Raw genomic sequence first — 20,453 nt, 5'->3', positions numbered from 1 at the left:
CACAAAAAGAACCACACACACACACACATACACACACAAAGAACCACCCTCACTGGCATGGTCCCTGACTGAGGAGGAGAAAGACACTTCCCACATTCTTCTTGCACACCAGAGCCTAGGGCAGCACATCCTAGCAGATTTTGTGTGCTCAAGTTCCACGGTGGGCAGTGGAAAGGCTGGCTCCCCAAAGCTGGGGGGAGGCCTGACAAGCCGGGGCTTCATTTGGCCCCTGGACCTGTTTTAAACAAACTACAGAGTAGGTTTTATCTCGGTACCATCAAAACAGTTTTATTTAAAAAATACCCATTGTAATATTTTCAGTGCAGAAATATGTAAACATTGGTTGTTGTTGTTTTTAATAGATGGAGTAATTTGTTTAAATTACACTCTTGAATTAGGGGTGGGTGAAGATCACACATTTGAATAATTAACGGGTTTGTACAGATGTAACACACACAAAGCATGTCAGCATAGAAAAAAATAAGTATTTTCCTTTACAAATTACACTGACTCCTTTTTGACAGCATGGGGCAGTCCTCCAGGATTGAGTATGCATTTTTGCATAAAATGTATGATTACTATATATGTGAAAATCTGGAAATAACATGTGGGCACCTACACATCAAACAGGTCATTTATGTGAGTAAGTGGATAATTTGTGCATGGCCAATCAGATTCCTCCTTTTCAACATTCCTAAATCTTCCAATTATAGGAGTTTTAGCCTCATTCTGAATAATTATTTACTTTTGAATCTACTCTTGAACAGTGTGCTTCACCTAAGCTTGGCCTGCAAGAAGATGGCAATTTAAAGTCTGCAGGAGCAGAAAACTTTCAAAAATATCACTGGACAAGAAGTTTGTTGCTTAATTCTTTTGCCCTTCAAAGAATTATAATGCAGTCATATTGTCTGCTTGTGCTGCTAATAGATAGCATTTACAGTTAGCAAACACCTCAGCTTGACTTCAGTATCTCATTCCCTGCTTAAACATGTATTATCTTGTATATTCCTTCTAATAAACATTATATTTTAGTTATATTCACTCATGTCACAGGTTAGTGAGAACTATTAACTCAGAAATTATATTTTTAGTGGAAAATCTAGTACAATCTTAGGAACTTTTCAGTATCATGGGTTGTTCCATAATGTTGATTGTGCAAGTAAACAAGCAGAAAAATAATATATCAGGAGCAGACAAAATGCACATGGCCTGGCTGCCAAAATGCTGGATGGCCCAGTGGAAGCTTCAGGCAGGCTTTCTGTCTATCACACCCCCAAACCACTCAAAATGGCTAGCTGTGGAGGGCCATATGTTCTGCAGGTTGCGAACCGATGGGGGGGCTTTGCACACTGCCCCTGCCCCCAGCATAATCTCACAGCTTTCATTGGCTGAAAACTGGCCAATGGGAGCTGCCTGGGGCTTGCGGCTCAGGCGGTGTGGGACATTTGTGCCCTGCCCTCCACTAGCTCATGGTGCGCAGGGAACACATGGCCCCACAGCTGGTCACTTTGAGCGTCGGAGGGGGAGAGAGCGGGAGGGGAGGGGGGGAAGCATGGAAGGCAGGGAACCTGCCTGATGTTCCCACTGGACTGCTGGCAGGGAGCCACTTAAGATATGTACCACTTGGCCAGAGCCTGCACCCTCTCTCAACTGTTTGCTGCCTCTCCTGCACCCTTGCCCCACATAACCCAAACCCTCTGCACCCCATTTGTGCACTAGGGATGTAAATGTTTAACTGGTTAACTATTGACTAGAAGGATGAAAGAGAACAGCACCTGCCAAGGCACCTGAAGGATGAAAGAGAACAGCACCTGCAGGCAGGACTGCTCTAGCTTGGATAAATAGCCCCTGCCTGCAGGGTGCCCTGGCAAGTGCTGTTCTCTTTCATCCTTCTAGTCAGTAGTTGGGACTCAGGCAGAGACAGATGCATCCTGGAGCTGAATACCTGCCTGGGTGGATGGGTGATGCTGGAAACCTTTGGCATCATTGACCATGGGATGTTGTTCTGGGAGGAAGGACTACTAAGCAATGTTGGGTTCCACCAAAGAAGGGGAAGAGTATATTTGCATACAGATTGGTTAGAGCAGCCCCCCGCCCACCTCCCCTTTAATCAGTTAACTGGTTAACCAATATGTTTAACCAGTTAACCAATTAAACAAGATTTTACATCCCTATCCTGCATCCATACCTCTTCCCAGACCCTGCATCCAATTCACAGCTCACAACTCAAACCCCTGCACCCTTGCTCCAGGTCACAGCTCTTTCCCAGACTGTGTACCCCTTCCTATGCCCCTCCTCCAGATCAAAATCCTCTTCTGCACTGATACCCATATCCCCTCCCAGACCCCACACCCTATCTTGCACTCTGTGCCCCTAGTCACAAACTCCTCCCAGACTCTGCACCCCCTCCTACACCCTTTCTCCAGGTCAATATCCTCTCCTGCACTGATACCCATATCCCCTCCCAGACCCCATATCCTATGTTGCACTTTGTGCCCCTAGTCACAAACTCTTCCCAGACTCTGCACCTCCTCCTACACCCTTTCTCCGGGTCAAAATCCTCTCCTGCACTGATACCCATATCCGCTCCCAGACCCCACACTCTATCTTGCACTCTGTGCCCCTGGTCACAAACTCCTCCCAGACTCTGCACCCCCTCCTACACGCTTTCTCCAGGTCAAAATCCTCTCCTGCACACAAACCCGTATCCTCTCCCAGAACCCACACCTGCACTCCATCCCAGGCCCTAAGCTTCCTTCTGCACTCAACCTCCATCCCAGACCCCCCACCTCCTCCATTAATATGGAAGAACGCAATCCTTGACCGTTTATCAAATTCTTGGAGAGGCTCCGCCATCAAAAATTACTGCCCACTTCTGTGTTATATCGATCAGAATATGTGTAATGTGGGGCCAGTTTCAACTGTGTTCTAAATAGGTGTACCATATACTTAACAAATCTGATAACATTAATGTGAACTAATCAGAGAATGTAAAATGCAATATTTTTTTTAAACAACCAGTAGGCTATGTCTACACAGCAAGCAGTTATTTTGACATCATGTCAAAATAATGTTGAGCTGAAGGACTTCTTACTCTGACTCCTGTAACCCTCATTTTATGAGGCATAAGGGAAGTCAGAGCAAGAGTGCTCTATCTCGGACTTACTTCCTGCTGTGTACACAGTGCCAAAAGTTGAAATAAGCTATTTTAACTTAAGCTACGCAATTGACGTAGTTCAAGTTGCGTAGCTTATTTTGGCTTTAGCCCTGCTGTGTAGACGTGCCCATAGAGACTAACAAAAACAGTATCATGAGCTTTCATGGATAAAATCCACTTCATCAGATGATGATTTTTTAGTGATATAGAGAAAATTACAAAGTTGAAACTTTCAGTGCATACCTATAATTTATGAGGGATGTCTTCAAGGGAACATGTAGGATCAAATTCAGCCCTAACTTGCATTCTAGCAACAACAGTGTACATAAGAATTTGAATCAGCATTTTTAATATTCTGCTGATGAGTAACAGCACATCTCTGAAAACCTTCTGGCTCCAAATCCTAAATTTGTTCAGTTTTCAAATCATAATTAACTTAATCCTAATGACACCTTATATCTTAATTGCTAAGCAGATCTCAAATACAGGGTCAAAATGTCAGCAAAGCAAGGAAACTTTGAAACAAAGCGGCAACTTGGGTTATTTGGATTGAAAGAATTTATCTTAGGTTCTCCTCCATGAAACCAATCAGTCACTAGGAGGTGCCACTGCTTGAAGTCTTAGATATCCTAGAAAGTTGTTCTCCATATATTAATCTGCCCTTGGTCACATCTGTCTCTACGGTGCATGTATGTGCAAAAGCCACCCCTATGCTGTGGTTAAAGTAGGGGTGGAGCTGCAGGAAAAAATGCAGGGGTGTGTGACCAATATTTCCTGTCATAACCTCATGAGATCTTATTGAATAAATTTAACTATCTTTGGATCTCAGCTCTTATGAGCTGAGATTGTATGTAAGCTCTGGAGGAGAAAGATGTGATAGTGAGACAGAGGGATTCAAAAGGCTAATGTGCCAGACAAGTATGGACTTTTTGGGACAATTGCGTGTGAAGTGAATTTCCTAGGGATTCCATAGGGAGAAATTAATGCAAATTACTCCAGTCGTTATGCAAAACTACAGCCTTTTGAAGCTATACTCTGAGGAAAGTCTGTGTTGATTACATGTTACCAAAGGCCTCAGCTGAGGACACGGGTGAGGTCTCATGGACGGGCAGAGGAAACACTACAGAGATGTCCTTAAGAACACCTTGGTAAAGTGTAACATTGAAACTGACACTTAGGAGAGGCAGGTGAAGAATCAAGTAACATGGAGGACCACCATCAAGAACGGTGCCCAACACTTTGAGATCAAGCATTGTCTCCATGAAGATCAGACAGCCTGATGAAAGGAACATGCTCAGCCACACATGCCGATGGAGATAGAGACCTCACATGAAGCCACTGCAAGAGAGTGTCCTTGCCAGAATTGGCCTAATTTCTCATCTTCATGCTTATCAGTTATAGGCGTCCAAGGGGAAATCTTACTCAATTCGAGGGATCCCAGAGAGACCAATGGCCAAGATCAAAGGCATGAGCTGTATAAAAAAAACAGCTGCTCTGCACAGCCTGGTTTCTGGTTCTTATGAACATGTAACCATGAGAAATCCCAGATGTGGGTTTTAAAGTTGGAAAAAGAGTGATTCTGCTAAGCTTTTTAGCATGAGTAGTCTTTTCTAGTGTCATTAATGTGTTTTCTCTATAATGTTTTCACTTGGCATCTGCTTGCCTCAAAAGCTCTATGTAGTAGTAGCTTACAAGAGTGGGCATAGCCTTTGGAGACAAATCGAAGTATAGATGCTGATCTTGTAGCAAGTTTTGCTTGCTGGGAATATTACAATGTATGTAGGGAACTGTAGAGCCTTTAAAGATCCCCTGGTCACAATGGGGAGAAATATGGGGCTCAGCTGAAGAAATACGGCGGGAGGGATCACCATCGGGGAATATAGGTGCAATTGCTCTTTGTGACACAGGATCCTACCCCTGGCTTGGAAGAGAAATGTTTTGCTTCTAGCTCCTCCTCTCCCTTGGCAGGGTTGGTAAGAATAATTCCCATCTATGTTATCTATAACCTGGGGGGGGGGGGGGGGGGCTTTCTGGGGCTAGCAGCCATCTCTTACCCTGCATTTGTACAGGGCAAAGCACACTGAGGGCTTGAAGCCCCTGAATGCTACTATAACACACACCTTGGGGGATATCTCCAGAACTTGCAGGCTCAGGCACCTGTGTGTCTGGGTGTCCCCCAATCCCTGCAGGCTCACTCCCCCCAGATCTCTGCAGGTCCCCAATCTCTACCCCGGTATCTGTCCCCGAATTTCTGAAGGCTCAGCCGCAGTGCCTCTGAGGTTCCCCCAGTCCCTGCAGGCTCAGCCCCCAGTGTCTATGGGTCCCCACTTCCTGTAGGCTCAGCCCTCCCTGTCCGAGGACCCCAGTCTCTGTGGGCACAGCCCCCCCATGTCTATAAGGGACCCCACTCCTGCAGGCTCGCCCCCCGCGTCTATGGGGTCCCCACTTCCTGCAGGCGCTGCCCCCGTGTCTATAGGGGACTCCGCTCCCTGTAGGCTCAGCCCCCCCCCCCATCTGTAGGGGTCCCCCAGTCCCTGGCTTGCAGGCTCGGCTCAGCTCCCTCCCGGAGTGGCGGGTTTGCCCGCAGCCACCGGAAGGGCTCGCTTGCCGCCCCGGCCAGCCCCATCTCCGGCTACAGCCGCGGGGCCGCTTCCCGGCCTGGGAGCCGCCGCCGCGCCCGGGAGCGAAGGGCGGCCGCGCGCGCAGCTCCCCTCAGCCTCGGCCGCCGCAGCTGCACAGCGAGCGCGTCACGTGGGCGGCGGCGGCGCAGCGCCGTGTCCCTTCCACCTGCCCCGAGCGGCGCGCGGGCCGGCCATGGGGCTGCGCCAGGGGCGGGATGCTCCGGCGCCTCCACTGGCCCGTCGGGCTGCAGGGGCGCCCCGGGGCTGCCGCGCTGCGGGCTGGGCGTAGAGGAGAGGCGGGTGAGCCCGGCCGATTCCCCCCCCGGCGAAGGGCAGGCGGCAGCGGGGACCCGCCATGGAGAAGGCGGCGGCCGCGGAGCTCCGGCAGGGCGCACTGGTGCCGCTCACCGCCATCTGCCTGGGTAAGTGCAGCGTCCTCCCCCCGCCGCTCTCCACCCCCCTGCCGAGCCGCAGCCGGGAGAGAAGGGCGCTAGTGCGGAGCCCGGGCAGCTGCGGGATGGACACACGCTGGGTGGATGCGGAGCCGGAGCGTGACGGGCACATGGGTGCCCTGGCCATGGGTGGCACTTTGGGCGCAGGTAGCCCTATGATAGCTGCGCACAGGCAGGGAGCCGTATGGGCACCCTGGTCATGGGCAGGCACCCAGCGCCCTGCCAGCCTGCCCTGTGTGTGTTCTGGGCATTGAAGGACACGGAGACACCTTGGGCACTGGCAGAAAGCTCTGACTGCAGCTTGGGCATGGGCGCACACAGGGCACAGGTGGGCACATGGCCGTGCATGCCCCTGGGGTGTGGGCAGACATGGATGAATGCCTTGGGTAGGGACAGGTAGACATGCTGATCGCAAATCGCTGCCAGACGCGCTGGGCACAGTGCTAGTGTCTGTACTTCGTGCAAGGAGACTGCAGACTGAAATGGGATCAGCTGTACCTGGTGTGGGGCATGACGTGTCTCCTGGAGCTTGGGCCAGGTTGGTGTGACTGCATTTGTTCTCAGTTGTGTTTTCTGTTTCTGCACAGATTTCTGTGCCCCTGTTTTCAGTCTAGTTTGCAGTAGCTAGAGGTTATTTCTTGGAAGTTAGCAGTATAGTTACTGTGTAAGCAAGGTGGGTGGTTTGGGGCTTGTTTATGGTTTACAAATAAGTCAGCATGGTTTCCCTTAATAGCATTTTTTATTGTGTGTGTTCTGTGCTTTACAAAAATGCCACTACCAAGAAAAACGGAATATTCTTACAAAGGTTACTAATGCTGCTGCAACCACATAAACACATAACACTTTTTATAACCAATGTTAGGTGTTATTTATTTCAACATACCTCTATGTGTGCAAACTTCTTAACAAAATACATATATTTAATAGCTTAAAGGAAAAAGCTCATAACACATTATGAGTTTGATACTCTGTTGTTAGTGAAGCACACAGTGCAAAATCTCTGGCTCTATTCGAGTTTCTGTTTAAATACCAGTGGTTTATAACATCTCTATAACATAACTTCCTGTGTACTAAAACTTGGCACAGACATTGGAGCTTGTCAAGATGGCTAAATATAAAATTTGTATAACATTTACTAAGGTTTTAACTTTGCAATTCCTCTTGACTTCAAAACTATCACTGTAACATTACATAATGCTTAGAAAGTTTACCAATATTTGGATAATTGCCACTTTTTCATAATCCATACCCTGGTCTAACTCTTGTGAGACATGTTGAAGGTATCACTAATTCTGCAACAGTTACAGTCCTATCATCAGAGGTTCCTACCAACTACCACTGGGCTAGAGCTCTCATCTGGTTGACAGATTAAAAATAGCAGTAGTTTAATAGTAGTAGTAGTAGTTGACAGTTTCTCTTACTCCATCATCTTCTGTTTCCCTTCCTCTTTCCCTTCTGCCTGGAGCAACTGTTCTCATCTCTACTTCATAGCAAGTTTTAATTTCTGGGAATTCAAATGCAGAATACATAGTTACTTATTTTAGATGCTTTTGTGCATAGCTGGCTGCCAGTGCCCAAAATGCCTGTGTGTCCATTAATGTCCATAGCGCTGCCTGCCCATGCCCAGGTAACTGACCCTATGTTCTAAACTGTTTTGATACTTAGTTATCTTGACATATATTTGAACTATGATGTCCTATCAAAATAAATAGTATTTTTTTTTTAAAAAAAGACCTTATTTGCTAATATAATAAACTAATACTAACTTCCAGGAATCCTTAATGGTAAATAATACTAATTGTAAAAATGCATTGTATAATTCTATCCACTCCCCATGGTATGTACTCAACAAACTAACTTGAGCTGCCATCCCTAATGCCCTGGCCACACTGCTATTTTTAATGCAGTAGCTGGTGCAGAGCTGGAATATGGATGTCCACCCCAGATGGGAGTCAATCACACCTCCTAGCTGCTGTGCAGACATCCCTAGGAATATCGCTTATAATGGATTCATTTTATGTTGAACCATAATTGACTTCTGTATCTTTGGTTTTGTACCAGAGGTGAAAAGTTTTTTGGCGTCAAAGCAGAAGTTGATAAGAGCTATTTTCCAATCCAAAGTCCTCATCTTGAAAGACAGAGCTCATTGGAAGCTGCAGATTTTTAGCACCTCAGAAGACTATGCCCTGAAGCAACAAAATAGCCTATACAATAAACTTATTGCATGCAATACAAGCCCACTTACTGTGGACTGGGAAAACTGTGACTCCTTGTTTTTTCCAGCTCCCCTTTTTCATCCCATGAGTCTATCGATCTTCCTATGCGCTATTTTCCTTGCAGTTTATCTTCTATACCCATACTTTTAAGGATTCCAGTGTTATGAGACCACTAGAAGCCAGTATAGGTGAGTGTTTTCTTCTAGGCCTCTAATGTTTGTGACAGCATGTAAGTTTGCACAGCTACAACCTAACTGAAGGCAGTTTGACTTAATGTGGTCCCTTCAGTAAGAAGGAAAGGGACATTGGAAGTTATGTACTGGTTGTGCATTTGGGAAAGGTAAAATAAAACTCAAACTACAGTTCAGTCCAAGGCCCTATTTATAATGATAGTTTAATTTGAAATGAAAGCAAAGCAGCTCAGAACTCTTGGTCTCAGCCACCAAAATCCTTTCTAGCCTTCAACAAGCTGGGAAGATAGAGGACACACCCTTCCTTTGGGTAGCCTTTTCCAGAGACATAGGTCTTTGGCTAAGCCCTATCCAAGAGACTTCCTTCATAAAATTATTTGAATCCTCATTTTTCAAGACCAGTTTAGGAGCGTTCTTTTATATAATCTCCAGCAAGCAGTCATGTGACACTAGGTCAGCTGAACCATCTCTGTGTTGAGCACTGTCTACAGATAACAACTCCCAGTGTAACTCAAGTCGTCATAGCTTAGATCTACTTACTGCAGGATCCATATTATACTAGTTTGATGGGAGAAGCTCTCCCATTGACTCCCCTTACTCATCTCATTCTGGAGTCAACGTCCAAGCGAGCCTTTAACAGGCCTTTACTAAATTGACCCTGGTGGATTGATCACGACAGTGTGATCCCGGTTGTAGTAGACTCAGAGACCGACCCTTACTGTTCAATCACTAAGGAGTCTGAGCTAAGTCTCTAAATCTGTCAGCTTTTTCCTGAGATTGGCATTGAGTCACCCTACAACTGAGTGGGCAGTGACTATCTTCAGTTTGCCTATTAGATTCTCTGTGCTTGTAGACTAGCTTTCTTATGAAAACATTTCATGAGAAGCAGAGAGGTACTCTGACCTGTGGAGACCAGGAAAATCTGAACAGAGTTGTGTGATGTGGATAGAAGAACTGATGAGTGGATGACACTGGCAGATCTGATTAGATAGGAATATGACCGAGTGAGAGCAAGCTGGGAAATACCAGACTAAGTGCCATACTCGAGCTGAGCATCAGTGAGCTTTAATAGATTACTACAGACTTGCCCTAAGATATACTTACCAACATATCACAGTACGCTAATGCTGTGTGATTATGTTATTAGTTTCACAGTATTACATATGTTACTGTACATTAATTATGTAATAAAATTTATGCTATTAATGCTATTAAAATACTTTGAAGATAATGTTAATGCTTAATAATACAAATCTGCAGCTCTATTTCTGACACAGAATACACAAACATTGTTATTCAGTTGCCCTCCTGCCCACATATTTTACTAAAATGTGCAATCCTTTTTAGATATTTAGAAAGCACTGAAGATCATTTTATTGCTTCAGAGCTTCGCTCTCCCTGTCACCAATATTCTCTCTTGGCTGTGTTCATCATAATATCACCATCACAACAATTGCAGTTTTGTGTGGTTAGTCTTCTGTTAGGGTCCCTTTCTATCTTCAGTTGTTATGGATCTCTCCCTTGAGGTAGTCAATAGTCAGCTGAAATCAGTGAGGGTCTAGCTAGCTTTTGGACTTTTGATTACAAGGGTGAAAAGTGTTCTAATTAGTGTGATCAGTGGTGGTTTTTCAGTGTGAATTGCTGTCCACAAAAAACACCACTGTTTGATACAGGGTACTGAACTGCTCTGCTGCAGTGGTGACTGGATTTGAATTGGCAACTAAGGTATGTCTAGAATGCAGTTGGATACCTTCAGCAGGCCTAAGCTAGCTGGTTTGGGCTTGTGGGAGTCAGGCTGTGGGGCTTTTTCATTGGAGTGAAGACTTCGGAGTTTGGGCTGAGCCTGAGCTTGGTCCCCAAACATAGGATGCAGCCCAAGCCCTGAAGTCTGCACTGTAATGAAATGGGCCAATCTTGTTTTTTTATTTGCAGTGTAGACCTATGCTTAGCAGCATGTCCCATTGGCTGGCCTTTGCAGTACCCTTTGTTAAGTATTTAATATTTCTGTTATGCTTGTTTTAATTGTTTTGTAAGCTCTTTTGACCAAGGGCTATTTTTTTCTTCTGTGTTTGTACAGTTCCTGGCACAGTATGGCCCTCCTCCAAGTCTAAGACCGCTAGATTCTGTTGCAGTACAAATAATAGTTGGGTGCAGCATCCCAAGTGGCTGTCTGAGAAGGAGACAAGTCCTGTTCTTCATGTTGTTTTTATTACACTTTTGTCAATAAATCCTTTTATCATAAAAGCTTTATGATTGGTTTTATTTTCCAAAGTACTTCAAAGTGGGCATTCAGAAGGGATATTGTTGAAGAAAGTTTGAGAATTTTCTGATCATATCTATTTTTCAGTGTTTCTAATGCACCTGTCACTATAGTGTCTGGGCATTGTATGTGGGTTATAGAAAACTGTCCCAAAGGGTAGTCAGGACTAGTGAAACCCCCTTATTAATGAAGCAGGTGCCTCATTTACTGTAATGTCAGTCTGTTGCTGTACCCTTTGCTACATTTAATTAATGTCTTTAGTGAATCGCTATTTCTCATCCTGTATTCTGAAACATTTTCTGGTGAAGTGAGACTTTGAAAAATGAAGATCGGTTGGGGAGTAATTTGCAGTGGGATAGCGGCAGGTATCTCCATATCTCTCATGATTAGCACTCATCTCTTTTTTGTTATACCTCTATAATGGCATTGAATAAATGGTGTGTTGGCTTTGGCAAAATCTTCTACAGAGTGACATTTGTTGGTAAGGAATAAACTTTGCTTTAAATAGGGGGGCCAAACTTTAAAATAGTATCATAATAATTAATTTCCAACATTGAAACGGGTGAAATGGTCAACTGTTGTTATGCATGTTTTTAGTGTAATAAATAACCTATAGAAGATAACTTAAAAGTAGATTGGCAATTGATTCTCTTCATAGAGTAGTTGACAGACATCTAACTTCTTGTTTTCTGGATATCAGAAGAATAGTAAATTATGCGAATTCTCAGTATAGATAAACAAAGTTCTTGTTTGAAGAATGCAGCACAAGTATCACTGCAAAGGCTTAGAAAAATTGATAGCTAACTGCTACCTCATGCCAATTAACTCTATAATGAATGCTATTTTTTGTATCTTACACAGTGAATCTCTTCCTAACTGGGAAAATAGAAAGTGCTGTTACCTCATTAGGTAAGAGATGTTTATCTTATTTCCTCCAAGCATTTGCGGTTCTTCCTATTTTGATGATGTTGCCATTCCCCCCATCCAGATAATGCTGTTGCTGAAACTGGATGACTCAGAGAAAAAGTTTAACAATGTATTGTTAGAAAGTTCTTGTTTGAAAAGTTTAAATCTCTAGATGAGTATAATACTTCACCAAAATAGACATTGCTTTCCTAGACAAAACTTTAAGCTTGAGATTGTTTGCAAATACACATTAAGATTTTTTCCCCTGAAAATATCAGTGAGAGAAACTACATTTTATTGTACCAACTTCTGCTGGTCGTATGGACAAACGTTTGAGTTTCACAGAGAGCTCTTCTTCAGGTCTGGGGAAGGTAACCATAGTGTTCAAACTAAATATAAGGTTAAACACTCCTGTGTCCCATATTGTAGGTAGCCTCAATGCTCTGATCCAGCAAGAGAAGTTGGTCCAGTATTACCTCACAAGGGGAGCTGACAGACATGACAGGCCTCTGGGCAAAGTGCGGGGGGGGGGGGGGGGGGGAGAGGGAGGGGAGAGGGAGGGGAGGAGACTCTGCATTCCTGAAAGGGGCTGGACCTTGGGCAGAAGGGGCAGGTTAATAGCGCCACTTGGAGTGTGCTTCACTCCCCCCCCCCCACTCTCAGAACCACCTGGAGCACGCTGTGCAGTAGTGATTTAAAAGGCCAAAAGCTCCGGCCACCGCTGCTGTTCCTCCCATAGCAGCAGCAACTGGAAGCCCTGGGCCCTTCTGAATCACTGGGTTAGTGGTCCAGTACCGCACCCACCTTATCTCTTCTTATATCCTGGGATTAACACAGGTACATCGACACTGCATTGAACAATGTTATGTTTTTGTAGAAAATGGGAAGCCATGAAACTCACGTATGTACAGGAGGCCCCCGACTTGCGACGTGATTGGTTCGGGGGGGGGGGGGGGGAAGTGTCACAAGTCGGGGGCGTCGTAACTGGAACCTGCATTTACAATAGGCACCGTGCGCCGTTGTAAATGCGGGCCGAGGACGTAAGTCGGGGGTTTCCAGCCCCTTCCGCACTTACAAAAATGGTTGTAAGTGCGGGGGGGTCGGAACTTGGGTGGTCTCAAGTCGGGGGCCTCCTGTATTTACATTCTCTGAAAATACAAGAAGATCTAGAAATGCTAAGTGGGGGGCCTCTAAGCAAACTTTATTCAGTTTTGTGCAAGATGGGTATGTGTCTGACCAGCATCACAGCTAGGTAATACGTTAAATCCTGTATACCGTGCTTGTGTGGCCAGGAAACTAGACAACTGTATTCTCGAGTGTTTCACTTGTGGCTTCAGACTACTTGTAATGAATCCACGTATTCACACAGTGTACATAGTTTAACACTGATCCATTGATTCTCTTAATTTCCATGGAAGATTCCAGATTTCTGATGTTTTCTCCAGGCCTCCTGAGCAGCTGCCTGAATCTCTTGGTGAGCAGGAAGGCTTAATGGGAAGTGAATATGACTGGAGCAACCTGAGACCAAAGAGAATACAAGTGTATGTGGTGAAGCATTTTTCCCTGCATTCTGATCATGAGGTGCTTTTAGGGTACAGAGACTTCTGGTCACTGGACCCAAAATGGAAACTGCAGCTGTGAAGATGCAACTCCTGTCATCCCATCTGTTGAGAAGCTGGACAGGTCACAACAGCCCCCCATGGAAAAAGGCTCATCCTGAAAGAGCCATCAGCCTCAGAGCTCCAGCTGCCCTGGCTTCTAAATGAACCTTGGACCTCTTCTCCAGAGGGATAGGGATTAGCTAACCACAGTTATAAACACCCTCTCTCCTGACTTCCAGGCTTGTACAGCTCATTAGAGATTTAACAGGTGATGTAGGCGCTAAGTATTTAGTTATTACTGGGTCTGAAAAAAATTGAGACCAGTTGTGTTCAAAATAGAGATGTAATACTGTAGCTGATTAACCGATTAGCAAAAGTTTATAGATTAATGCTATAGACTACACGCATTTCCCCCTTACCCCCAACCAGTAAATTTTTTGCTTTTAAAGTGTATTAGGAGCTGGAGCAGACATCCCCGCTCAGTCCTGGCTTGTGCCAGGTCCAGGAGCTCAGACTGTTCCCTCTCCCACCTCACCCCCACCCCGGACAGGTGCTGCTGCCACCCCACACTGCTGCCTCTGATACAAAGGCAGCAGCAGGTGGCAACAGTCAGCCAGTCCATGAGGGGAGCTGGTTTATAAACTGGCTTCCCTTGTGGACCAGCTCCCACCTGGCGCCCCACACTGCTGCCTCTGATACAGAGGCAATAGCATGGAGATCCTTGAGAATGGGGCTGGATTTCACTGGCTGCTGGCCCTGCCCCTGGGTACTATAAAATAGTCAAGTAACCAATAAGAATGCATGAGGTTAATCGACTATTCAATTAACTGATATTTAACATCCCTAGTTCAAAAGTTTTGTTATGAGCCATAGGTTTATGTTTTATGCTTGAGCTGCAAATAATACTTTCTCATTATTGATATAATATTCTAGTCAATAGCAATATTCAGGGCTCGCCAAGCGGCGGCGAGCCCTGCTCGCCAGCCGGATGGTTCGGCATGCTGCGCATGCGCAGACCGCGCTGCGCAGCTGTGCCGGCTTGTAATCTACTCGCCATGTGCGAGTAGATTACACTAATTGTTGAGCCCTGGCAATATTATTACTTATATCTATTATTATGAGTAACACTGAATCCTAATAAGGGCCAGGGCCCCATTTTAAGAGAAACTATTCAGACTCATAGATATGTATAATCCCAGCTCAAAAATGTTATAATCAAAATCTAAATAAAACATAATAAGTGAATGTGACAAACTATAGGAGAGAGAGAGTAGGAGGGAGAATGAAGTATCCAGAAGATAACATAATAAGCTAGTTTTTGCACAATTTAATGCTTTCAGAACAGAACTGGAGCTTGGAAGGCAGTTGTGAGTGCAATGGGAGAAGGTAGTTTCCCTTTGACATACCAGCAGAAATGTGGGTAGTTTACAAAACTATTTAAAAATATTTTTGGAACAAAAATATTGAGCTCTAGTCAGTATTCTGCCTGAATGATTGTTTGGCTTTTGTTCTGTATCCATTACTGTATACTGTATGTGAGGTCACAACTTATTTCATTCAGAATTGCACTGCTTCTTGTTGATTTAGTTTAATTGAAAAGGTCTTGGCATTATCATTTTAAAAATGCTATTTCTGGTTAGAAGTTGGAAGCGGTAGATGGGTTTTGTTTTATGAGGAATGTTGAGATACTGTAGCTCATAGAAGTTTCAGGGTTTGGCTCAGCCTTGGTGTTGTTGGCTTCTGGCCATGCAACTGGAATGGTAGAAATTTAACCCAGAGGGGCATTATAGTGGAGTAAGTCACCTGCAACCACTTCTGTGCTTGGGGTTTGTGGGGAAGGGAGAGTGGGTCAGTATAGCTCTAAAAAATATGTTCATGGTGAAGGAGGGGCACAGCCAGGTTCCTGGAGTATTTGAGAGTTCATTCTCTGCCAGATTTATGTTAAAAATTGCCCTTCCATGGCTGAACCCCCAGTATAAGCTCATTTTGTAAACACTGTCTTCCCATGGGATTGAATTTCTCTTCTGGTTCAGTTGCTTTTGCTGAGCCAGAGGTTGCAGTTTGTGTCTTACCTCTAATAATGTGGATGGATTAATTCACTCCATGTATAATAGTGATCATAAACATAAGGGGAAACTGATGGGTGCATGGTACTATGCATTGCAATCTTCCTCATGAATATTTGGTAACAGGGAAAGTACTCTAACACAGTTTATCTGGCCAGCAGACCGTGTGTCTGTTTACATTCAGTTTGATCAGTGTAAGCCTCCACTAGGGATTTGATTCAGTATTCCATATAGAGGACATTATTAGGATGCATTTCTGTTTGAGAGAAGCTCTCTGACCTCAGATCACTCATGTCAAGATTTGCATAGAATATTTGTATACAGTTTTTTAAAAAGGGATACAAACATAAAAGATTAAGTATTGTTGTCCTAAATATTGATTTTGCTTTTAAATACAGCATTTCTGAAAATAATGTAGCATTATCTAGGGCCTACAATTCTCTGTGATGTACTGTTCTGCGTGGCTAATCTTAAAGGCAGGAAATGTAGGCTGTTCTTGGCTTTTAATAAACTCTGTTCTCATTCTTGTTCGGAATTTGCTTAAAAGATTGATCCTCCTCCCATCCTCCCAGGAGCACATGGCGCTGGGCTGCGGGGAGAGCAAAGGAGGTTTCTCACACTACCCCGTCCCCAGGCCAATCAGGGCCTGGGGTCAGAAGAGCTGCGTGAAGCTTCCTTCGCTCTGCCCCAGCCCTGCGAGGAGCCCGCGGCATTTCAAAGTGCCACGTGCTCCTCGTAGGGCGGGAGGAGGCTTCCCACGCTCCCCTGCCCCCAGGCCCTGATTGTCCTGTGGATGGGGGAGCGTGCCAAGCCTCTTCCAGGGCATGGGTGCCGAGTGGGAAGGGGAGGCAAAGGGGCTACGCCACCACCAGACCTGGGGTGATGGTCTGGGGGTGGGGTAGGCCCACTCTTCCCATTTAGGCCCCACCTCTTCCGGGGTAGTCCGGGGCTACTTCAAAAATTTTTGAAGTGTCCCCTGGGCAAAAATTATTGCCCACCCCTGCACTAAAGTAAACTTTAAACACTGTCACACACTAAAGTAAACTTTAAAAACCATAATTTCCTGATTTCAGATGCTATGTTTAGACTTCAGTGATCTTTATAACAAGTCCTATAAATACACACATTAATAACCACATCTCCATCAATCTGTTGCTGATTGCTAGAAACCATTTGTATAATTCTTAAATACCAGTTATTATTAATGGACATTTTGTCTTTGTATGGACTGCATGATTGAGTCTAAATTTATTGACATCACAATCCCTTCCAAATCATGATGTTTTAATTATGGAACTGAACAAGTGGCATACGAGGTAGTTTGTTGTACTGCTACGCTATGGTGCCTTTTTTTCCTCTTCACATTAGTATCCCTCTCACTCTGTCTTCCACTCTCTGCCATTAACTCCTGAGTGGCAGCTTTTTAGGTTATCACTCTAAGGGCGAAAGCACAGTGAGCTTAGTTTTGAACTAAACTAGGGCTGTCAAGTGATTAACAAAATCACAATTAATCATTCAATTAATTCCAGCTGCTAAACAGTAGAATACCAATTGAAATGTAATAAAATGTTTTGATGTTTTCTACATTTTCAAATATATTGATTTCAATTACAACACATAATACAAAATGTATGAACACAGAAAACATCACAGAATCTAGAAATGTAGAATTATGTACAAAAATACCTGCATTCAAAAGTAAAACAGTATAAACATTTAGAGCATAAACGTCCATTTAGTCCTACTTCTTGTTCAGTCAGTTGTTCAGACAGCTTATCTGAGACAAGTAACATTTGCAGGAGATAATTCTTCTTGTTTACTGTCACCTGAAAGTAAGAAGAGGTGTTCACATGGCACTATTGTAGCTAACATCACAAAATATAAAAATTCACATGTTTCTTAGAACATAAAAACAGCCATAATGTGTCAGATCAAAGGTTCATCTGGCCTAGTATTCTGTCTTCTGACAGTGGTGAATGCTAGTTGCTCCAGAGGGGAATGAACAAAACAGGTAATGATTAAGTGATTCATCTGTCACCCATACCCATCTTCTGACAAAGAGACTAGGGACAACATCACAACCAATCCTGCCTAATAGTCATTGATGAACCTATCCTCCATGAATTTATCTAGCCCTTTTTTGAATACTCACAACATCCTCTGGCAAGGAGTTCCATACGTTGAGTGCATTGTGTGAAGAAGTACTTCATTTTGTTTGTTTTTAAAACTGATACCTTTTCTATTTGGGCTACGTCCTCACTACAAGGTTATTTCAGAATAACTACTCCCAGAATAACTATTTTGAAATAATGCATCCACACTACAAATCCCCATCGAAGTAGCACAGAACTATATTGAAATAGTGTGGCCACGCTCATTGGAGCCCCTTCCTCGCGGAAGCACTCTGGGCAGCTCACTTCCTGTAGCTGTTTCCTGAGGCTTGTGCTTAAAGGGGCTCCCCTCTACAGCCATGTCTCAGACTCTTCACCTTTGCCTACCTCCTTGAGGGACAGCAAACACCACGCCTCATGCTCTGGTCACCCTTGCGGATGCAGCAGCTCTTCCAGCATGGAGCTGCAAAGCACTCACTGGCTCTTGGACCTGCTGCTGCAACTCCTAGCGCAGTTTATGCAGGCTGCTCTTGTGGCACTGCTTGAGGACGACGACCAGCTTGGAATGTCTGACCACTTCATCCAGGCCCAGGTGCTCCTCATGCACCACATTCCCGTCCATCTTCCCCTACACACTGTGCACCACCGCTTCTGGCACCGGGACACCAGTACCGACTGGTGGTACTGCATCGTCATGGAGCAGTGGGATGACCAGCAGTGGCTCCAGAACTCCGGCATGTAGAAGGCCACCTTCCTGGGGCTGTGCGAATGGCTCGCCCCTCCCCTCCAGTGACGGGATACCCTCCAGAAGCCTGGCGCCATCACTATTTAGAAGTTTGCTACGCCGAACAGCTGCCACTCGGTCGGGAGCCAGTTTGACGCGGTGAGATCGACCGTCAGGGTCATGCTCATGCAGGTATACCTCTCCTGCTATTGTCCCAGGAGTGTGGAGAAGCACTGCAATGGGTTCCCTAGGGAAGGGTGGGGGGACAGGGGGAAATCTCCTCCTTCCCTGGAGGCTTTTCAGTCCTGTCTTCACAAAGCCTGCCGGAGATGGGGTAGTTGGGGTTGGTCCTGCAGTGGGAAGGGGCTTAGGCTCAGGGATCTCCAGAAGACTCTCTCAACCCTGTGATTCTATGATTCTATCATTCTACAGGTGGTGAGGGCCATTAACGGCATCCTGCTGCATAGGATCCCCATCCTGGGTGACGTGGACCTCATCATTGATGGCTTTGCTGCCATGGGCTTCCCCCACTGTGGGGGTGCCATTGACAGCACCCACATCCCCATCCGGGCCCCCGACCACCAGGCCTCCAAATACATCAATCAAAAGGGGTACCTTCCAGTGGTCCTGCAGGCCCTCGTGGACCACTGAGGCCACTTCACTGACATTAATGTTGGGTGGTCAGGCAAGGTGCACCATGCCTGTGTCTTTAGGAAGTCCAGCCTGTTCCAGAAGATGCGCTTTTTTCCCCGACTGCACCATCAGAGTTGGGGACCTGGACATACCCATGTATATCGTGGGGGATGCAGCCCTCTTCTTGCTCCCCTGGCTAATGAAGCACTACACTGGACACCTGGATCCCACCAAGGAATGGTTCAACACCAAGCTCAGCAGGTGCTGCATCATGGTGGAGGGTGCCTTCGGCCTCCTCAAAGGGAGACTCTGCTGTCTCCTCACCTGCCTGGACCTTGGTGACGGGAACATCCCCCAAGTGGTGGCAGCCTGCTGTATGAGAACAAGGGGCAGACGTTTCTGCCAGGGGGGAGGGCAGAGGCCGAGCAGCTCATAAGGGCTTTTGAGTAGCCACACACGGCTGCCATCAGGCAAGGCTGTCGGGGACTGTGTGCACCTGGGAGGCCTTGAGGGAGAGTTTCAGACAAGGCCAACTGTGACACTCTCCCCCAGGCCTCCCCACAAGGGGTCTCTGCATTGCGCCTCTGTGCCTTTCCTCCCTCACACCTCCCTTCCCCTGCCCTCCCTTCCCACTTTCACTCCCTCCACTCCCCTGCAGACCAAATAAAAAAAAGACTTTTTGTTTCAAACAATAAACTCTCTTATATTTATTTGGGGAATATATAACTGGGGAGGGACTGGTAAATGAACCTGGGAGGGGGAATAAGTGGGAGGAGGGGTACAGGGATGGGGCTGGGACTGGCACCTGCTTCAGGTGGTCCCACCGCCTCGTGTGCAGGGCCCTTGGCAGCCGTGGGGGAGCTAGGAAGAGAAGCCGGGGGCTGGGGGTAGAGGGGTGTTGTAGGGACTGGGAGGGGAGAGAGTGCTGGAGGGTGGCTGCTGGACTGCTCTATGACAGCGACCATACACTCAACAGCCTTGGTGTATGCCATGCACATCACCTCCTGGTGCCAGGACAGCTGCTAACCAATGTTGTGCCACAGCTCCCTGTCAGCACAGTGCTCCTGGCAGCCCTCCTCAGAGTTCCTGTTCATGGAACGGAAGCAGTCCAGATGTTCCTGCTCCAGGTTGTTATGGGGTCACCAGCACCTGCGGCTATTGTGGGTTTGGGAGGATGGCACGGGAGTTGGCGGATGCATCGTGCTCATAGCTGGTCCAGCTGCGAAGAAAAGTGCGAAGGGCAGTCATCCCAGGAGACAGTATGCATGAAGCCCAGCCCTAATGTCTGAGATTACGCCGAAGGTCTCGGTTCAGACAATGGAGATGAGCTTCAAGCAAGGCCATCTGTGGCATAGACAGTGGGCACTGTCCTGCAGGGGCATAGACGTTCCAGAGGAGCCTTGCTACCCCCACTTCCCGGAGACAAGCAAGCATGAGACGGTGCTGGGCAGGACAGGAGCCTGTGGGTGGCAGGGAGGAGAAAGGGTGGCTCGGATTCCCTCTGTGCCACTCACA

The 20,453-nt window shown here is 46.1% G+C and overlaps 1 protein-coding gene across 5 annotated transcripts in view; it reads left to right on the top strand.

Annotated features, from left to right (window-relative positions):
* LRP3 (LDL receptor related protein 3) overlaps positions 1-20,453 on the top strand; it is an 83,488-nt gene that overhangs the window by 33,852 nt on the left and 29,183 nt on the right. For 2 of the 5 annotated variants that reach the window (XM_075940108.1, XM_025180616.2), the window contains exons 1-3: positions 6,137-6,200; positions 11,759-11,806; positions 13,249-13,672. Coding sequence is in view for 2 of the 5 variants with exons in the window: in XM_075940107.1 (XP_075796222.1) it covers positions 6,134-6,200; positions 11,759-11,806 (115 nt within the window). In the remaining 3 variants the exon portion in view is untranslated. Of the gene's footprint in view, positions 1-5,988; positions 6,201-11,758; positions 11,807-13,221; positions 13,673-20,453 lie in introns of those variants that run through there. The other 3 variants (XM_075940107.1, XM_025180617.2, XM_014569490.3) reach the window with 3 other exon arrangements.

The sequence above is a fragment of the Pelodiscus sinensis genome, chromosome 12 (genome assembly GCF_049634645.1).
Source record: "Pelodiscus sinensis isolate JC-2024 chromosome 12, ASM4963464v1, whole genome shotgun sequence".
NCBI lineage: Eukaryota > Metazoa > Chordata > Testudines > Trionychidae > Pelodiscus > Pelodiscus sinensis.
The sequence above is the reverse complement of the archived record's forward strand: the minus strand, read 5'-3'. Positions and strand labels throughout refer to the sequence as shown.